The following is a 21,800-nucleotide window of genomic DNA, read 5'->3' on the forward strand; positions in this document are numbered from 1 at the left end:
AGGTTTCCCACCAAGGAATTCTGAGAGCCGCAGCTCTGTGAAGGAGTTGGGGATCTTAAACAGATAATTTTTGGTGCCCTCACAAAATACACTAATAATTCTTCCTAACTGGAGGTTCATTATTAGAGGTGGGACTTTTTGCACAAATCAGCCAGAAGTCTTCCCACTGGAAAAGTGAAATGTTCAGGATTTCAAACAATAAGGTTCACACCACTGGGAGCTGGTAGTGTGAGAGTGTTAGGGCCAACACCACACAACTAGAAATTGTGTGAATGGCTTTTGTGAAGTAAATCAAGTGACAGGAGGGGGAGGGACAATCCAAAATGAACCCTGGTGTATCGGATGGGGGGATTAACCCTTTGTCCCTACATTGCAGTTCCAATCAGGTCAGAGCAGGGGGATGGGACACAGTGCTATTAGTTTTGAGGGAAACACTCCCATTAAAACAAAGGGGAGCTTTCTCTTCGAGGCAAATAGCTGGTGCAAGTGCCCTGATGCAGATCAGGAACACAGTGTGGGGCGGGCGGGCAAAGAGTTAAAGCCTCCCAGTCCATCCACCCCATGCTAGGGTTCCAATCCAGACTGGAATTTACCTTTCAAAAGCCATTTGTGTAATTGCTAATTGTATAAGTGGTGTTGCTTCTAATTTGGCCTTAGTGAAAATCATACAGGCTTCAGGTGGTTCCAGAGGCCAGCAGAAGACAGAAGACTCGGTGATCAAACACAGCTTTTATTACTGTATATTTTTACATAACACCAGAGAAGTGGCAAAAGCATCACAAACCAACTTGGTGTCTACTGAAGTCCACAACAAAAAGGCAAGCATATCCCCCCACTGCCCTCAGAGTTTACTCAGGGTTGGAGGAAGGGCCACAGCTTAGTGGCAGATTCAGTCTCTGGCATCTCCAAGTAGATGTGGGCAAGATCTCTGTCAGTAGAGAGCTGCTGCCAGTCAGTGTAGACAATACTGAACAAAATGGTCTGAACTGGCCCGAGACGGCTTCCTCTGTTCCTATTGCCATGGGATCATCAGTTATTGCGGATGGTTTCTCGAATCCACGTCACATATTTGCAGACATTAACATAGACTCCAGGCCTCCTTGGCTGTGCGCATATCTGGGGCCCCCAGGATACGATCCCTTGCAGCTTCCCATTGCAGACAAGGGGGCCGCCTGAATCACCCTTCAAGGAAAGCAAAACAAAACACGATCAGTTCTGCCTATCCTCTACTGACACCTCTTTCTCTGTCTCTCCAGGCTAAGACCCTCACTGGTCTTGCTCTCTTTGAGTGTTTTTGCCTGGTTGAAATGTGTCCTTGAACTGTGATAATGCCTCTCATTTGCCTGAATGGGAAATGAAGAGATACATGCGTGGATGTGTAGAAATCTCTGGCTTTTGCATGTCCCGGTTAGGAGAAGTGATGTCGCTGATGGAAGGATAACCCCACCTCAACCCACTCTCCACTTTTGCCCAAATAGGGCTATCATGAAACAGGAAAACCCAAATCATACAACAACTTGAATTTTAATCACCAAAATTAAATTTAGGAAAGCCCAGATAAATAGGAGAAAGAAGAACAATGAAAGCACCAAACAATGATCTTTTGGTGGTTTTGTTTCATGTTTTTGTGGTTAATTTTAGAGGTTAATTTAATTTGTATGGTTTCATTTCCTGTTTCACTGTGTTTGTGCCTCATTGTGGCTTATGGAGTTGGCTTCCTGCAGGCAGGGTTATTAATTCCTGCTGTGTGGAAAGCGTAAGCTGGCACTGGACTTAGTCGTGTCTGGGCAGAGCTAGGAGTTCCCTGTTGCTGTTCTGTCCCTATTTAAGAAGGATCATAAAGACTGGTATTGGTCTTCCAACTGCTGAGTTGAGACCCTCTATTGGATCTTAGCCTAAGGTGGATCATAACAGCAGCACTACCATATGATAGGGAAAAAAAGATGAAGTGGGTCCCCAAATGTGTGTTTAGAATAAAGATGGGTTGTGGATCTGAAAAGGTTGAAGTCTACTGATCTACAAGATTCCAGAAAACAATTTGTCCTATCGCCATTCGCCTAGTCCTCAAGAATAGCCCTAGGCTTAGAGGAAACCAATTCAACTCACCATGCAAGCATCTGCTTCTCCTTCCACCTTGCCAGCACAGACCATGTTCTCGGTGAAATAACTGGGGTAGATGGCTTGGCAGGCGTTTTGATTAACTATGGTGATGTTTGCACAATGCAAAACATTGGGGAAACTTGCTGTAAAAAATAACAACCACTCATTATTCAGAGAGAGCATCAAACAGTAGCGAGTGGGTGGAGATAGAGCAGGGCATTTTTAAAGGAATTGTTACTGAATGCATTGTATCATTCAAATGGCTTGCCCATGGAAGCCTCTCTACCATGTACAAACCCTGCCATTTGGATTGAGGTGAAAGTGGTTCAAACTAAAAAAAAACAGCAGTGGAGGGGACACAGCTTTGAAAATACATGTACACAAGTTACTAGCTTAGCAAAATTCTTACTAGCCTGCCCACCCACCAGTAAATACATGAATTAAAAAGCAAATTTAAATTAGAAACTTCTGCTTATCATCCATGTCCTACTGTAGCAGAATTCTTATGGGAAAAAGAACAAAGATGCAGAGAACCAGACATCACAGTGCACCAGCAAGGAGAGAGATTTTGTTAAGATGTTTTTCAGAAAGACTGGAGGTTTGTAAGAACTCTAAGAATTATTGTGTAATGTGCCCCTATGATCTACTATTTCTGTTCAATGTCACTAAAATGTCATACTTCTAGTCAGCGTTTCAGTCACCTCTAATCTGAATTTGTGTTCTTGGTTCATTGATTAAATTTTATGTGTCCATTTGTGTTCTCTGGGTATCCAAAAGCTAGACTGGGTGTCCATTTGAACACACATTAAAATGTCTTAAGATAGAGCCGGGTGGAGATAGAGCCTTGTCTTTCTCCCTGTCTCATAATTCTAGGTCTTAGGGTCATCCAAATAAATGACTGGCAGCCAGGGGTGGAAGCATCTGTCAATTTCCGTTCTCTCAGATTTTCATTTTTCCTGTCTTAAATTCAGTTCTCCACATTTCTGCAGCAATCTGCAAGTTTGTTTGTTTTTTAAAATCCTCATGAAAATTCTTCAACATTTTACTGGGGATTTCTCCTAATAAACACTTTTTTCATGCAGTTTTGACTATGATACAAGCCATGACTATTTAAAAAGTGGTATAATACTACTGTAGATGTAAAGTGCAAATGAGGCCTAGAGCTCATAACTCAAGACTAGAACTCGGGGTCATGCACATCGTTAACATTTAGGTGGCATTTTTAAAACATTCCTGTTCACCCAGGGATTTAATGGCTGAAATATATTGTTCCTGACAATCTTGAAATTGTTTAGCTATGAGGATATGTGATTGTTTTTAAATGTTTTTAAAATCTTTCTTTTCTTTTTACTGTTTTGTAGTTTGCCACCATGAGCTCAACTGGGAAGAAGGTTGAGATAAAAATGTAAGAAATAAAGAAATGAGTAATGTTATGTTAAACACAGCTTGATATGTCCCAACGCACCTTGGGGGCTTGTTGTCGTACCCCATCCTGAAACAACACATTCGGTCCCAGGCACAGGGCAGTTGGTAGGCAAGTCAATAATATTGACTTTGTTGTTTAAGCAGACTGGAGTCAGCAGCTTGACAAGCATGAGATCGTTGTTCTTGGTCCGAGGGTCGTAGCCTGGATGCACGATGACTTTTGATGCTAGTTTGAGCTGTTCAGACCAATCCAAACGCTTGAGGTCATGTTCCCCGAGGCGTACAGAAAAAGGACTAGGAACAGATAAATAAATATACATGGAAAGTTGGCTTGGAAGGAGTGTTGCCAACTTCTTTTTTTAACTGGATTTGCCCCTGCGCTTTTAACAGTATCCCGACACACAGAAATGTAGTCAACAAAACCTTTTCCAACATGAAAATAAAGGGTTGTATTAAACTAAGACCTACTCCACGTAAATCCAGAAATCAATGAACCTACACTATTCATGTCCATTAACTCCAACTGGTCTACTCTGAGTAGGACTAGCACTGAATACCGCAGAACGCTTTAATTTCTTGGAATTAAAAATTAAATTGAATTCTTTAATTTCTTACAGCAGAAAGCTTTAATTTCTTGAAAGCTTTTTAAAAAAATGTTTTAAAGATGTTTTAATATATTTTAAAGTCTGTTTTTGTGGTGTTTTAAAGTGTTTTTAGTGCTTTTGTTTGCCGCCCTGGGCTCCTGCTGGGAGGAAGGGCGGGATATAAATCAAATAGTAAATAAATAAATTCTGCATGGCAGCTGTTGTTAAAAGAACAGGAACAGCCCCATTAGAACAGCTGGCAATTCCTCCTGGCTGTGAAAAGAGATGAGGGTCAAGAACACCCACTCTCTTTCAGCGGGGATGGGGAAGGTACAGCCCTCAAGATGTTGCTGGACTACAACTCCCATCGTCCCTATCCATTGATCATGCTGCCTGGAGCTGATGGGAGTTGGAGTTAAACAGCATGTGGAGGGCCATGGGTTCCCACTGATGTTGTAAGGATTGCAACAAGAAGCTCTTTGATGCTCAAAAGCACTGTGCAGATCAATCAATCAATCAGTTTACTGCGCAATAGCCAACCAGCCTTTATGCATATACATAAAACAACAACATAGACATAAAAAGACAGATTAAAAACAGAAATTAAAGTGGAATAAATCAGTTATATAAGCTCATTAAAAGAGCACAAAGATTAATTATTTAAATTAGTAGATTAGTTAAAATGGCTGTAGGAACACATATTATCTCCTATGCAGATGCCAAGTATTAACTCCTTTGGATACAGCTGCTGGATAATAAACATGCAGGATGGAAAATGGAAGCAAGAAGACATAAACAAGGGAGATCACTCATTATGACATGGCGTTCATGTTAATACTTTCCTGGAAATGCCTTCTGTGTTGACATTTAGTAATGTGCAGCCTTGAGCTTGGTTTGCATATTGTTATGAGATTGGCAGGGACATTGCTAGGTACTTAAAGGCTCATGACACGAAATTCCATTAAATTTGTGTATGCTAATTCATGGCTTGTATCCTATGCTAGTCCTACTCAGAACAGACCGATTGAAAATAACAAACATGGCTAACTGAGGCCTATTAATTTCAATGGATCTACTCTGAGAATAACTCCAGATTCACCCCTAAATGTATGGATGCCTCTGGAAAATTAATATGGTAAGTGGTGGGGATCTCACCAGCCCAGTGCCCATCTTTACTATAAACAAAGGAAAAACAACGTTTGAAAGGTTTTCTTAAAAGGGGCAAGAGATTCAGGGCCTGCCACAAAAGACCCGGAGTTCAGGTCCCCTGATTCACCCTGTAGCAATGTCCCTGAGATTGGAGGTTGGGCGGAGAAGATTTTTGGAACTGGAGACTGGCTTGATAGTCCTTGCAAAGTTGCCCAGCCCCTTCCCTTTCTTAGGGAGATCGGCTGATTGCTCTCCACAGCTGGCTCACCATGACTAGCAAATACTGTTTCAATGCACTTTCCCATAAAATATGCATTTTATACACATTTTAACGTAAATATTTTTCTACATTGAAACTGCATTGCAAAATCTGTTGATTTGTGTAATCCAGCTGGCAGCGGTGTTCTAATATGCAAGCAAGTTTGGGGCTGTTGAATTGGGTTAGCCCGCAACAAAAAGATAGCTTCCACCAGCCCTAACTGGAAATTCTCACCACTTGGAGAAGAGGAGTGAGTGTAATAAAATGATACCTCTCATACCACAAATGCATAAGATTTATATACATGTGCACGCATGCGCATACACTCCCCAGCCCTCTCCCTGCCCATGTACACTCACGTTCTCATTCGACAATGGGCAGCACTCAGCACCCAGGACCTGCTGATCAGGGTCCCTCCACAATTCAACCTGAAGCCAGAAAAAAGCGCAGCCTGCCAGGGCTGGGAATTGGGTGAACAAGGCTTCCCTCCAGTTATCCGATCTCCATCTGCTGCAGTGGCTGGAAGAACATAAACCAGAAATGAACACCGCCTGGAGGAGTTATAAGTAAGCCCTGCCACATAAAGCAAACCACACAATTGTGTGAGATCACAGGTCTGTTCACACATTACACTGGGCGCCGTGGTGAGTGGCTAAGCCTCTGTTTGGCTGAGCTGCTGCACCATAGCAAAAGGGGGAGGGGCACAGCTGTGATGAGGTGGGTTTAGTGCAAGTGCACTAGTGGAGCCAATCTGGTGTTCACAAATGTGTATATTAGGAGAAATTTGCACTACACCCACCCTGATGCCCCTAAGCCCCTCTCCATCTCCACCCTGATATAATGCAGGAATTCAGCCAGACAGAGGTCAGGTGACTGGTATAGCTCCGCCATGCCATCCGCTGTTGGCACTGAGCACAGGCACAATCTGCCTCTACACTTGTACAAGTATTTATGTGAACGAGTGTAAACTTGCTGATTTGTACAGCTCAACTCTTAGGTGCACAGGCACACAGACTGTGCACTATTCGCTGAAGGTTACATGTGAATAACTGAGCATACACACTGTACATTCACTGAATGCAACATGTGAACACCCCTCATGTTGCACTTTAGTGAGGAATGATTGCACAGGGGCTCTTACAATCAAGGCCTACTTCAGAACTTATATTTTTAGGAGGTACCAGTTGCAACACCAGAAAAAAACCCCCTGTATATATTGATAGTCAATAGATGGGGCAAAGTAAATTTCGAGGGAAGGAGACCTTTATTATTTATTTAAGATTTTTATATCCTGCTTTTCAAACAAACCTAACAAGGTGGGTTACATAAAGACATTAAAATAAAAAGCATCAATTAAAACTAATAAAACAGCGAAAACAAGTAACATAGGGGAGGGGGCGATTGAAAGAATGATCTCTCCTCCTCTCGAAACATAATGGATCTGGAGTAACCCTGTGATAGTAATTGGAGGGAGATGCCACATCATTGGCAATGTTGGGAAATGAAGTTGAAGTTAGGGGATGGGCAAATCTGTCAATTTTGGTTCTCTCAGTTTCTCATGATTCCAATATTTAGTTCACTTCTCCAAAGGATGGCTGCGCTTCAGTTCACATATTGTTTTGGAAAATGCAAATTAGGTAAGTTTGTCAGAACTGAATCAAATTTCTGCTCCATCCCTAGCTGTAGTTCACATTAAAATTCCCACCCTAATCATTTTTCTCTGAATGAAGTCCTGTTGATTTTGATGGATATGAATTCTCAAGGAAGTGTGCTTAGGATGGTAGCTGAATTTTAAATTCCTGTTGTATGATTCTCTAACATTGTACGATTCTCTACAATGCTGCCCTGGGCTCTTGCTGGGAGGAAGGGCGGGATATAAATTAAATAATAAACAAACAAACAAACAAACAAATACATAATTTGTATGCAGAAAGTGGCTTTCCTTTAAGTAGCCCCAGAGGTCCATAAAAAGACAAGATACCTGTGTGTGTGCCCATCTCTTCCTCCCCATCTATGGGAGATTCACAGACTATACAACAAGGGGTAGCTAACCTGTGGCCCTCTAGATCAGCCTTTCCCAACCAGTGTGCCTCCAGATGTTGGACCACAACTCCCATCAGCCTCAGCCAGCATTGCCAATGGTCAGGAAAGATGGGAGTTGTGGTCCAACAACATCTGGAGGCACACTGGTTGGGAAAGACTGCTCTAGATGTTGGGATCCAACTCTCCTTAGCTCCAACCAGCATGACCAATGGTCAGGAATGATGGGAGTTGTAGTCCAGCAACATCTGTAGGGTTGCAGGTTAGCCACCCCTGGTGTACAAGATGCCGCTCTAATGTGGGAGAGGGGCAGAGCTGGTAGAATCCTGAGGTGGTAACTCAGACTGCAGGTGAGGAGAGCCATATCTGAGTCCTTCTCCAGGAGAACACCCTTAATATATATAAAAAATAAAATAAAAAAATACAATTTCAGGGAGAAAACATCCACTTCCTGTTTGGCTTGTTTTCTACTTTCCAAGAGTAATATCTCCCACCTATAGTCTGAAACAGAGCTTGGAAAAGTTACTTTTTTGAACTACAACTCCCATCAGCCCAATCCAGTGGCCATGCTGGCTGGGGCTGATGGGAGTTGTAGTTCAAAAAAGTAACTTTTCCAAGCTCTGCGAAAAGGTACAATCCACCCTCTTACCTCAGGATTCTAGCATCACATTCTCCTGCAGAGAATGTACAGACCAGTTCTAAGTTTCCAGCCCTCATTACTGTTGTCACTATTCCCTGCCCACATAGATCCATTGATCTTACTTCAGTGGTTGGTCTAAAACAGTGGTTCCCAACCTGGGGGCCGGGACCCCCGGGGGGGCGTGAAGTGATCCAGAGGGGGCAGTGAACAGTAAAGAAATGAATTTTTTTTTTAAAGAAGTCTTCACTCCCTCGACACTGTCTGCTTCCCACTGGCGCTGCAGATGACACCTCCCCCTTGCTCCAAACAAGAGGGGAGGCCTTTTGCTGAAGCGCCAGAGTGTCTTTCAGGCGCACTAAGGGCAGGCATCTGCCTATAAAATACATGGCAGATGCCAAAGGAGGCTGAGGGTGGGGCTACCAGGAAGAAGAGGGGATTACTATCACTGATTCCCGTCTCCTTGCATTGCCACTACTGGCAACACCCTTACTTAGAATGAGAGGAGAGGGCTTTTTGTGAAGCAAAAAGAAGCAAGGCTGCACAGAAAGGCTGCTTTCCCCCTTCCTTCCTGGCACCAGTCTGCCTCCCTGGGGGGAGGGGGTCACAAAAAACCTTCAGCTTATAAAGGAGGTCCCATGCTCATAAAGATTGGGAACCACTGGTCTAAAACAACAAACACCATAATAAATAAGATGTTTCATATGTTTTTCATATATGCATAAACTACTGGATTTACCCCATGCAAATACACACTCAAACATACTTACCACATCTTAAAAAAAATCACACTCACACATGTTTCTGCCCGCCCAAAATCTTACCAGCAGATGCCAGGAACAAAATGGCAGCCAGCAACTTCAGGAAAGTGGATGACATGGTGGATTGGGGTGTGGTGCGATTCTTTCCAGTAATTAGCTGTCCTGCAGGAAAGAAGATTATCAAACAATCACTCATTTTGTTTTAAGAGACAAGGATAAAGCTATGGGAGAAAGGAGCAGGGTTCGAGAGAGCAGAGACTCTCCCAAAAACTTTTTTAAAAAAAGTTCTTTCATATCACCACTGCCCCACAAAGGGAGATGAGAATCAAAATAACTGACAACCATCCTGCCTATTCCATAGAATAGATCAGCCTTTCCCATCTAGTGGGCCACCAGATGACCTAGTTTACTAAATGAATGTAGGAGCGCCTGTGATCTAAAGTGGTAGAGTACGGCATTCTTCCTTCTCAGTCTACTATCTATTCCAGCCTTTCCCAACTAGTGGGCCTCCAGATGTTGTTGGACCACAATTCCCATCTTTCCTGACCATTGGCAATGCTGGCTGAGGCTGATGGGAGTTGTGGTCCAACAACATCTGGTGGCCCACTGGTTGGGAAAGGCTGGAATAGATAGTAGACTGAGAAGCAAGAATGCCGTACTCTACCATTTTAGATCACAGGCGCTCCTACATTCATTTAGTAAACTAGGACATCACAGAGAAAGGTTAAGTATAGTCCCCTCTCCTTGATGTGTTAGGTTACTATAGGCAAGAAGGTTTTATGAACATTCAGAAATATGACAGCCCCCTACAAACACACACCGGCACTCAGAAGCAGCAGTGGAGCCTGGTCCATTAGGGCAAAGGGGACGCTGCCTTACCAACTTCAGTCAGCCCTCAGTCAACTCCCACCTGCCTGCCTTCTTATTTATAAGAAGTCCAGGGGGTGGTCCTGGCTCTCAGCTTTCTTGTCCTTAGTCTCAGTGTTGCCCTTGTGGAACTCAGCAGGGGAAAGGATGGGGAACAAAACTAGAACTGGCTGGCTCTGTCTGTTGTTGGCTTTGGCTCCACCTACTGCTGGGCTTTCCGCTTTCCGCCCTACCTGTCCCAATGGGCACCAGTGGTACCATTCAGACTGTACCACTTCATTCTGCACAATGTGTAAAACGGCAGAGTTAGTAATGAGCCTGAAGAGGTCCAGGAAGGGGGCGGGACCAGTTCTGCTCACATCAATATTTCTGATCTTTACCAGGGCTGCTTCCAGTGATGGATGAATTACCATTTACCAGCATGCACTCCTTGTTTTTTTGCTGGGCAGGCAATAGCAACTCTGATTCCAGACTTCTAGAATCCAATTAGCATCCTGTTGTGGCCAAGAGGGCAGTTTGCCTCTTGCCCAGCCCCGGAATGTTGAGGTAGATTTTCATTGGGATCATTGTGTGTGGGAAAAGATTAAATACTTTCTCGCCCATCACTGCATTCCTGATCATGATCCCCCCCTTCCCACAAACACACAGGATGCTTCCAGATGGAGGCTTAATATTGTAAATGGGTCATTCCGATATTGCAAATGGGGCACTAGCAGCAGGCCTTTTTTTTTTAATGATTGGATTTTCTCCAGAAAATGTAAATCCAGATTAAATGGGGTAATTGGGAGGGCGGGGATACAGACTCATCTTTTGATGCCAACGATGTTGCTCAGACCCTGTAAAAAACTAGTGTGCACTCATTCCACAATAAAAAAACCCATAAAGACAAGCCCAATTTAAGGACACAAAGTAAAAGAACTAATTTAAGACAATGCTGTCTGGAAAGGAAAGAGTTAAAGTGACAAAGCTGATTCCTAGAGAAGAGAGATGGACCACAGAGAAGGAAATAATTAGGAAACAATCTATACAGTCTGTTACCAATCTGTATATGCCAAAATAGCTGCGCAGTGGGGCTTCTGCACCTGAGGAAATTGGGTTGCTGTTCCATTGTGTAAAAAAAAAAGTCAGATTTTTTTTGAGCTATGGGGTAACCAGTGGAAGCTGAACAGGGAAAATATGGGAGCAGGATCACTACATCATGCAGGTGTCCTGTAAAAAGTGAGTGAACAAAGTGTGGCTCTTCCACAGTAAATGCCCAGTGTGAAAGCTGCCCTAATGAATGAGATTGAAATAATGTCCTCCAGCTCCACAGGAGATGCCAGGATCTAGACCTAATCAATCGATAATGCTTACTGGGGAGAAATGGTGTTAACAAACAAAAACACTCTAGGTTGAATCTATTTGTGCCATTCTACTTATGCAATATCAAGAATCTTTAAATCTTTAAATATCCTAGCTGCACAGAAAGCCACCTGAGCAATTGACCAGGCAGCCAAGAGGTATCTATGGTTTGCAGAGCACAACAGGAATGCAGAAGGTTGTATCCATTTGAGTCACCTGCAGGCAGCTCCTACTTAGGAGGTTATGCTGGGAGACGCTCCTTGGCTGGAGGCATCATCCCAAGGAATTTAAGGCTTGCCCAGATCTGTCCAGATCCACAGAAGTCAAAGCTGCAGATATCTCAGATAAGGTAGCTGCAGCAAATAAATCAGGATGTTGACTATCAAGTCTGAGATCTCCTGTCAGCTAACTCCCTCTGCCTCCAGAGGAGAACCTAAAGGGATACGTGAGAGAAAATGTGCTCTTCTTTCTCCCAGGAAATGATATACCTTCCATAACACAGCTTTAAGATCCCTGAAAGCAATAAATAAGAAAGTGGTAGAAGTGTATAGATTTCTTACCCCAAGACTGCCGGAGTCCTCGATACAGCGTCCCAGTTGCTTCTTGGCTTTTATTTCAAGTCCTGCCCTGGATTAACCACGCTTTGGCTTTTAAGTGCTTGTTAACGCCCCCGCCTTTATCTTTCATTGTTGAGTGACTAGGACCAAATCCATTCTTCTGATTAATGCAAACTTCCTGATGATATAACAAGTGATTGTTGGAGGAGGATGCCCTAAGAAATCGGCCATGTTGAAGGTTGAATCAGACAACCTCTCTCTGCTCATCACCAGCCACTTCTTCTCCCTTGCACAAGTCTGAATCATTTGCCCCAACGCATCATCCACAGATTGTCTTACCGCAAACTATCTGAAGCGCAACCAGCCCTCCCATGAGACAAGGTGAGGTGGTTGCCTTCAAGCATCACATATCGGTGCTGTTATTTATGAGTGTATTCATTAATTAATTCATCATTCATTTTATTCATTTATTCTCAACATTTCTTTTAAAGATCACTGCCTTTGTTCCATTTGACCCTCAAAGCAATTTATAACCAGTAGGAATAGAGGAGAAATTCAATTCAGTTTACATTTAAAGCTGAATTTATCAAATTCTCACTTTCTGAAACAATATGAGAACCAAGACACAGCCACCCTTTGAAATTTGCACTTATCTGAATTTTGTGATGCAGTTCTCCAACCAAGCCATGGTTACAAAAATGCATATATTAGGGGAAGGTGTACCCAAAATGAATGAATTAGTGAAAATGACATACAAAAAGCATAATATTAGGATAAATTGCTTGTGAAGTGTGTACATTAGTCAAAACTGCATACAAAAATGTGTTTATTTTGCAGTAATATGCTGAAAAATTTCACGAGGATTTTTGTTTAAAAAATCGCAAACTTGCAGAAATGTGAAGAACTGAATTTAAGATTAGAAAAATGAGAAAATGAGAGAACTGAAATTGACAGATTATTCCATCCCTAATTACCAGTCTCCATAAAAAAATAGTTCAGCAAAACCAAATCAGTGTAAAACACGCACACACCCCAAATCCTGAAAGCAGAGGTAGCTAATATGGTGACCTCCATGTTATATGGCATGAGTGGGGAATCTGATGCCCTCCAGATGTTGTTGGACTCCAACTCGCATCAGCCCCACCCAGCCTGGCCAGTGACTTGGGATGATGGGAGGGAACCAGATTGGCTACATGCAGTGAATACCATATATTTAAAGCATGTGACTTTCCCCAAAGAATCCTGGGAGCTGTAATTTGTTAAGGGTGCTGGGAATTGTAGTTTTGTGAGGGGTAAACTACAGTTCCCAGGATTCTTTGTCAGAAGTCATGTGCTTTAAATGCATGGTATGCATGCTGCTGAGATGTTTTTAGGCTAGATTACGAATAGTCATAATCTGAACACTTGTAACCTTCAAGACGTCAGCCTCCTTCATATGTGAATTGCATAAAGTGGCATCACTCTTAAAAAGGGACTGTGGGTCTTCATCTCTAAGCCTGACCCTGAGGCCATACAGCTCCTCAGTTCCTCCCCCTGATACCTGAGCATTGGGTGGATGTCTGCAAGGCAAAGCTGGTGAACATATGCCTGCACGCATGTTAGCTTTCCGTGCATTCTCGCACTAATTGTGCAGGATTTTAAACCTGTGCGTGACAAGGTCTACAAGCATATGCTTTCCTCTGTACATGCCCCTCTAGGATCAGAGCTTGGAAAAGTTACTTTTTTGAACTACCATCAGTCCAATCCAGTGGCCATGCTGGCTGGGGCTGATGGGAGTTGTAGTTCAAAAAAGTAACTTTTCCAAGCTCTGTCTAGGATGCACACCTTAATGTGGTGAGGGGGTTTGAGAGTGTCAAAGAAGCTGAGAGCAATGCCATCAGGAGTCTAGACCAAGAGGCTAGACTCCTAGCAGTGGCACCCAAGGTGGAATGGTCAAAGCTGAGACACCAGACTAAGATGCATCCAAACTCAGAGGAAGGCACTGGTAAACCATCTCTGAATACCTCTTACTATGAAAACCCTATGAACAGAGTATCCAAAATGCAACATGAGATAGTGCTGGAAGATGAGACTCTCAGGTCAGAAGGCACTCACTGAGCTACTGGGGAAGAACAAAGGACAAGGACAAGTAGCGCTGTGACTAATGATGCAGCTGGGTCAAAGCCGAAAGGAAGCCCAGAGGCTGATGTGCACAGATGTGAAAGGAGACTCCAGAATTGTACAACATACACAATTGGAACATGGAATGTGAGAAGCATGAAGCAGGGAAAGTTAGAAATTGTCAAGCAAGAAATGGAACGTATCAACATTACAATACTTGGCGTGAGTGAATTAAAATGGACAGGAATGGGACACTTTCAATCAGGCAACTACAAAATATTTTATGCAGGAAATGAGAAATTAAGAAAAAACGGGGTTGCTTTAATAGTGAGAAGTGATGTAGCAAAAGCAATTAGGAGCTATAATGCAAGGTCTGAGCGATTTATAACAATGATATTAAATGGGAAACCTATTTTTTTTTTTCAATAATTTTTATTCAGATTTTCATAAAACATACAAGACGAAATCATAAAACATTCAAAGACAAAAAACAAAATCAAAAATAGTTAAACAAAAAGAAAAAAACAAAAAAAAAACAAAAATAAAAAATAAAGAGTAAAATATTGACTTCCCATTTGTCAAAGATCAAATCAGTTATAAGTCTATAATATATAACAATCCTGTCTCTTAAGTCATATTATAAAATCACTTTCCTCCAGTAGTTATCTTACTTAATCATCAAATCTCATAAACATTACTTTATTCTTTCCACAAAAAGTCAAAGAGAGGTTTCAATTCTTTAAGAAATATATCTATCAATTTTTTTTTCCAGATAAGCATATCGATTAATCCATCTCATTACTAATTATGATAATCTTATTGTCATAACCATAGTCAAAATAAACATTTCAATTAATCCATCACATCAGAATCTGTTAGGTTCAGTAATTTCAGTAGCCATTGTTCTATTATCCCTATTAGTTCCATTTTCCATCTTCCATCTTCAGTAGTCTTGTTAAGTCCAGTAATTTCAGTATCCAATCTTCCATTATCAGTATTCCATAATAATCTTGCTGTCAAAGCCATAGTCATATAGTAAGAGTCTGATGGGAATTACCTCTATCCCAAATATTTTCTTGCCATCCATTCTGAATAGGTTGCTGAAATACTGCTGTAAAATCATATCTCTGTTCTTTTTTTCAAAATACACTGGGTCATCTCTTGAAAGTTTTTCCATTGTCACATGGCTGCAGTTAATTCCATAGATTTTCTCTATATTGGGCTCCATCACATCATTCCAGTCCAGAAGATTATCCATGCCATTGATAACTTTATCTCTAGAATCTTCATTAATTTCTTCAGAGATAACATTGAGTTCCAAACAATAGATTTTATTTCTAAAGTCCATAGACTCCAAATCTTGTTCCTGTTCCACGTTTGTTCCAATCTCCGGGATCTCCTCTCTCACAGGGACCCCTGTTCCAGTCTCCAGGGTCTCCTCTCTCACAGGGACCCCTGTTCCAGTCTCCAGGGTCTCCTCTCTCACAAGGACCCCTATGTCTTTAATCTCCTGTGTCTCCAAACAATAGATTTTGTTTCTAAAGTCCATAGACTCCAAATCTTTTTCCTGTTCCACGTTTGTTCCAATCTCCGGGGTCTCCTCTCTCACAGGGACCCCTTCCAGGGTCACCTCTCTCACAGGGACCCCTATATCTTTAATCTCCTGCTTCATTTTACTCAATTCAATTTTCAGCTCCTTACAACCCTGTCGCAGGTTTTGTTTCGTTATCTCAATCTCATCCATTATTTTCTGAAACATAGTTATTTCCAGATTCTCAGCCACTTTCTTAATTGCCATTTTAAAAGAAAAATATAGGAAAACCACTTCTTATTTCAGCAACAATTGGGTTAATACTCCAAACTTGGTGACATCACAGTATAAACAGAGCAGACAGCCTTATCTCTCCATGCTTAAGTAAACAAAATGCAGTTCCCAGGATCGAAACAATTAATGGCGGTCGTCAGGAAACAGATTCGTCAAAATAAAATAGACCAAAAAGAGAGTAGTCTCAGACAATATAATATTCTTCAAAATAAAAATCTGGAATAGAAATCCCTCTTCTGTGTATATCTTTAGAATGCAAATCCAGGACAGCTTTTTGCAACAAAAACAGAGATAAGCTATTAATTAGTGAGTAGCAGAGAGAAGTTATGGCTCCCCAGTGAGATGTCAAAAACCGATCAATCTGGCAAATCTCTTTTAAACAGCAACAATTTAAGTCAAGTAAAAGAAAAATATAGAAAGAAGGGTGCTTGCCTGTTAGTGCGTTCTCTCTTAGAAGATAAGATGAACGTTCGCTTTATCAGATAGAGCTTGTTGTTGAAAATCCGTCCCACCTTCGTCGGCTGGACCTCGTCCCATAAATTAATGAGATCTGGTCGTCCCAACAAAAATAGGCTTTGAGGTTAATCTCTTCGTTTCTCCCTACCCGGGAGAAGTTTAATCAGTCAAAAAAAAAAAAAAAAACTGACTGATATATCTGAATAAGCTTCTTTTGAGGCAGGAGCCCGTCTCAAAAGCAGGCACAGGCTAAGTCACCCTTCCCGGAAGTAAATGGGAAACCTATTAATATGACCATCATCCAAGTCTACACTCCAACGGCAAATGCAGAAGAAGAGGAATTGGAAAGATTTTACACAGAAGTACAGGGAAAAAATGGTTCACACACCACAACAAGATGTGCTGATAATCACGGGGGACTGGAATGCAAAAGCAGGGAACAGAGTACTAGAAATTGTGGGGAAATGGGGCTTAGGAGATAGAAATGAAGCAGGAGAGAGACTTATTGAATTCTGTGAAGCCAATAATTTGTTTCTTGCAAACACATTTTTTGAGCACCCGAAAAGAAAACTGTACATGTGGACATCACCAATTGGTCAATATAGGAATCAAATTGGTTATATAATTGGTAGCAGAAGATGGAGAAGTTCCACACTTTCTGCGAAAACAAGACCAGGAGCAGACTGCTGTACAGATCATGAACTGGTAATATCGAAAATCAGAGTAAAGCTAAAGAAGAACAACAAAGCAATCATAATGCCAAAATACAATTTAAATAACATCCCAGAAGAACATAAAGATCAAATAAGAAACAGATTTGAGGCTTTAAACTTAGTTGACAGAGAATCAGAAGAACTATGGAGTGAAGTCAGAGACATTATGAGGGAAGAATGCAAAAAGACAATACCTCTAGTTAAAAAGAAAGACCTCAATGGATGACTGACGAAACTCTTCAAATGGTTAAAGAGAGAAGGAAAGCAAAAGCAAAAGGAGATAGAAACACGGTTAGAACCCTAAATGCAACTATACAGTGACTAGTACATAGGGACAAAGGGAACTATTACAATAGTTATTGTATAGAAATAGAAGGGGACAACACAAAATGTAGAACAAGAGCCCTATTCCAAAACATTAGAGAAATTAAAGGGAAATTTAAACCAAGAGTAGGGATGTTGAATAATCAACAGGGGAACACACTGACTGACCGAGATAAAATAAAAGGAAGATGGAAGCAATACACTGAAGAACTATATAAAAGAGATGTAAGGATGACAGATTCATTCATGGAGGAACCGTATGATGAAGAACCAGAAATTTTAGAATGCGAGGTGAAAGCTGCTCTTAAAATGCTTGGAAGAAACAAATCACCAGGAACAGATGGCATACCAATAGAATTGCTACAAGCTACTGAGACTGAATCTGTCCAAATTGTGACAAAAATGTGTCAACAAATATGGAAATAAAACAATGGCCCACATACTGGAAGCGTTCAATATACATACCAATTCCAAAGAAAGGGGTTCCCAGAAAATGGAAATGGACTGCCTTCAAATTGATTCCGACTTATGGTGACCCTGTGAATAGGGTTTTCATGGTAAGAGGTATTCAGAGGAGGTTTTACCATTGCATTCCTCTGAGGCTGAGAGGCAGTGACTGGTCCAAGGTCACCCATTCCAAAGAAAGGGGTTCCCAGGGAATGCAGTAATTATTGAACTATTGCCTTAATATCCCATGCAAGTAAAGTAATGCTCAAGATTCTACAACAAAGGCTATTATATGAAGTGAGAAGTGCCGGATGTCCAAGCTGGATTTAGAAAGGGAAGAGGTACCAAAGATCATATCACAAACATACATTGGATAATGGAACGTACCAAGGAATTTCAGAAGGAAATCACCCTGTGCTTTATAGATTACAGCAAAGCCTTTGACTGTGTAGATCATGAGAAACTATGGAATGCTTTAAAAGAAATGGGGGTGTCACATCATCTGATTGTCCTGATGCGCGACCTATACTCTATACAAGAGGCTGTGAGGACAGAATATAGAGAAACTGATTGGTTCCCAATCGGAAAGGGTGTGAGATGTGGGTGTATTTTATCATCCTGTTTGTTTAACCTATACGCAGAACATATCATATGGAAAGAGGGATTGGACCAAGATGGAGGTGTGAAAATTGGAGGGAGAAATATCAATAATTTAAGATATGCAGACTACCATACTACTAGCAGAACCCTATAATCTCTCTTGCAGAGAAGACCCCCAACTCCATCCATTGCTTACTGTCATTTGTCAGGAGTAATTAGCATGAGCACCTGGGGATCTCAGTGCCTCTCAGTGGTAGAGCATCTGTCTTGCATGCAGAAGGTCCCAGGTTTAATCTCTGGCATCTACAGGTAGGGCTGGGAATGTTCCCAGCCTAAAACCCTGAAGAACAAGTCAGTGTACACAGTATTCAGCTAGATGGATAAATGGTCTGACTCAGTATAAGGCAACTTCATGTGTCCCTATGTTGGACATGCAATGATGTTTTTCCGCCAAGGTTTTGGATTATCTGGAGAGGTCATAGGGACACTTCATTTTCCAGAGGATCAGAAGAGACCTGCTGGATCAGGCCATAGACTTTCTGGTCCAACATCCTGTCTTCACAGTGGCCAACCAGATTACCTATGGGAAGCTCACAAGCAGGGAAAGCATCCAGTGTGAAACAGGGCAACTGTAAACTGGGTGGTTGCATGAAACAGCCCTCGCTGAAAGGCATTCCCTTTCAGGTTACCATCAGAGCCAGAATAGTGCCACTGGTTATGATTCACGGGGGATGCGTGCATGAAACCAATGAAGAGGGTGGTAATTTATTACCACCAATCACCAACAGTGCTTTGGAAGTCTCTATTACTTCAGTTTAATTACAGTTTGTTTTCCCCCCAGTGGCCTTGACATCCAGAATGGTAGGGACTGTTCAGCTAATTCATTTCTACAGCCTCTTTCGTGAAGCCCATTGCCTGTTAAAGGGACTCTCTGAATCTGGGTCATGAAAACTCACTCTATGGAGGAGGAAAGAAAAGCATTTGCAGACCAAATTAATGCAGCAATGTTCAAATGACCTCTGCCTTTGACTGTATACTAAGAGATGGTCTTGAGTTGACACCTATCCTTACAGGAACTTGGGGCGGACATGGGTGTGTGAGCCTGTTGCAAAGCTTGGCATGCTTCATCAGAACCTCTTTTGAATGGTAATTGGAAAGAACTGGAAAGGTTACAACAGGTCATTTAGTCCAGCACCTCTTCTAAGGCTGGTTCCACACTAGGCATTTAGTACGGTGTTACCATGGTTCATCCATCTGCAATCCTACTGTATTTTCCCCGTGATGCTTCCATCTTTTCTACTACATTAAAAGGCAGCCTTTTAAAAAGAATGCCCCAACACTCCAGTCCCTGTTTTGCAGGAGAGATTCAGGTGCATACCAGAAATTTAGGATTGTGCAATTAAATTGGATTAAAGCACTGTGTCGCCCTAATGCAACAAATCCACTCTTTTTAAAAAAGGGAGGGGAGTTTTTGGCAGTTAGGAAAGTGATGGGGAAATGTAGTGAAACAAATATAGTGGGATGGATGAATGATTAATGGGAAGATGCATAAACACCCCATAAGCAAATCAGGATGAATGGTCACTGTCGTATAACCTCCCTGCAAACAAATCAGAGTGAATACTCAATAAAAACTGCACATGGTCTAACTTCCGTGTAAGCTGTGTGCAAACAAATCAGGATGAATGCAGAATAAACAGATCATCTGAAGGAGCCCTAGAAGAAATCTCTACAGGTGTGGATGGTCTTTAATAGGGATGGAAGGATCTGTTCAATTTGGTTCTCTCAATTTCTCATTTTTCCAATATTAAATTTAGTTCTCCACATTTCTACAAAAACGCAATTTGCATTTTTTTTTAAAAAAATCCTTATTCTTCAATATTTTAGTGCAAATTTCTCCTAAAAAGCACGATTTCGTTAGCAGTTAGCTAGCAGTTACACATTTGTGCAAGCAATTTCTTCCAATATAATGCATTTTGTGTTATTTTCACTAAAATGTTCATTTTTATGTACAGTTTTCGCTATTATATTCATTTTTGTAAACCTTGTTTGGTTAGAGAAATGCATTACAAAATTCAGAGATGTGAGAATTTTGAACAGTGTGTTTCGGTTCACATATTGTTTCAAAAAGTGTGGATTTGATAAATTCAGCTTTAAATGCAAACTGAATCTAATCTCTTTACTACTATTTTTTCATGGGTGTGTGGTTTTGATATTTGGTGGGGGTGCTTAAAAGAGAGAATGACTGCTAAACTACACTGGGAATTGTAGCTCAATGAGGGGGATAGTGATCTAACAACTCTCAGCAAACTTAACGAACTACAGTTCCCAGGATTCTTTGGGAGAAGCCATGACTGCTTAAAGTGGTATGATACTCTTTAACTGTATAGTGCAAATTGGGCTTCTGTTTGTTGGGAGGGTGCTGATCCAGGAGAGCAGGTATAGTCATCTAGGGTCTTTGGGGGTCTTAGACCCCCTTTCTTGTTTTGGAGCAGGGCTCCAGCAGGATCCCTATGTCTCCAGCATCTTATGAACCAATCGGCATGAAATGGGAGTGTGTCAGGCACTGAGAAGAGTCTTCTATCATGCTTCCTTGTCCTCTCCTGCTGATTGGAGCCAATCAGAGTGAAAGAAAGTGGGTCATCCACTGAGAAGACTCTTTTCATTAGCTAACACTCTCCCTTTTCATGCTGATTGGCTCCTAAACATGTCTGTTGTTGTGGGAGAAGGCATTAACAAGGATCTCATTCTCAACCCAGCCACAAAAAAGGGGGAGGGGGCATGTCTGTGGCTGTGACTATCATGAAGAGGGGGAAGAGAAGTGACTAAAGGGGGTGGCACTAGCACCCGCAGCCCTAACTCAAACTCCAAATGTGTCCACAGGCTTAAAAAGGTTGGCGACCCCTGATTTAATGTCATTCCCAGGGGCATACTTTGGGGATAAAAGATAGCTACCCCAGGCCACAATCAGGATGAGTGTTCAATAAACAGATTGTCTGGAAGCAGGCCCAGCTGATAGTTCCACCCCAGAAAGTGCTCACAGATAAGGTGGCAAAAAAGTGAAACTGCACAAGTAATTAAAAAAAAAAAAACTCAGCTCAAGCAACATTAAAAACAATTGAAACAACAAAACTGAATTGTCTGAAATCAGTATAACATCAGCCGGCAGCCAGTAGCACAGTTTAAATGCATTTTTGAAAATTATTTCCTATTTGTTTGTGGGGCAGATATAAGCTAATGAGCTTTCATCCTGATTTGTTTGCAGGATTTTTTTGCGTCTTCCCGTTAATCATTTCCTCCATCCCACACTTTTCAATGCATTTCCTTGTCACTTTCCAATCTGCAAAAAGTCCAATTCTTTTTTTAAAGTAGATTTGTTGTGCTACATCCACAACTCTAAACTGGAGAATTTAATCCACTTTAATTGCACAAAGCCACATTTCTGGTATGCGCTTGAATCCTTCCCACAAAAGAGTGACAGCCTGGAAGCACCTTCTCTTTCATTATGATGAGGCATGCATGTGTCACAGTAGGCAACACCTGAGAAGGCACATTCCCCTTTCTACTCTCACACAGAAAGGGTGCTCCTTTTAAGACAGTGCTTTTCTCCGGCAG

General features: G+C 41.7%; 1 protein-coding gene across 1 annotated transcript; it reads right to left on the bottom strand.

Annotated features, from left to right (window-relative positions):
* Positions 1-714: 714 nt before the first annotated feature.
* Positions 715-11,935, bottom strand: LOC133370505 (trypsin-like). Its single transcript, XM_061596922.1, has 6 exons — positions 11,724-11,935; positions 9,019-9,117; positions 5,877-6,036; positions 3,566-3,819; positions 2,107-2,243; positions 715-1,182 (listed from the first exon to the last, which is right to left on the bottom strand). Exons 2-6 carry the CDS (start codon positions 9,071-9,073, stop codon positions 1,030-1,032), a joined length of 759 nt encoding a protein of 252 aa, XP_061452906.1. The 5' UTR covers positions 9,074-9,117; positions 11,724-11,935; the 3' UTR covers positions 715-1,029.
* Between the last annotated feature and the right edge of the window lie 9,865 nt (positions 11,936-21,800).

Source organism: Rhineura floridana, chromosome 15 (genome assembly GCF_030035675.1).
Source record: "Rhineura floridana isolate rRhiFlo1 chromosome 15, rRhiFlo1.hap2, whole genome shotgun sequence".
In the NCBI taxonomy this organism is placed as follows: Eukaryota; Metazoa; Chordata; class Lepidosauria; order Squamata; family Rhineuridae; genus Rhineura; species Rhineura floridana.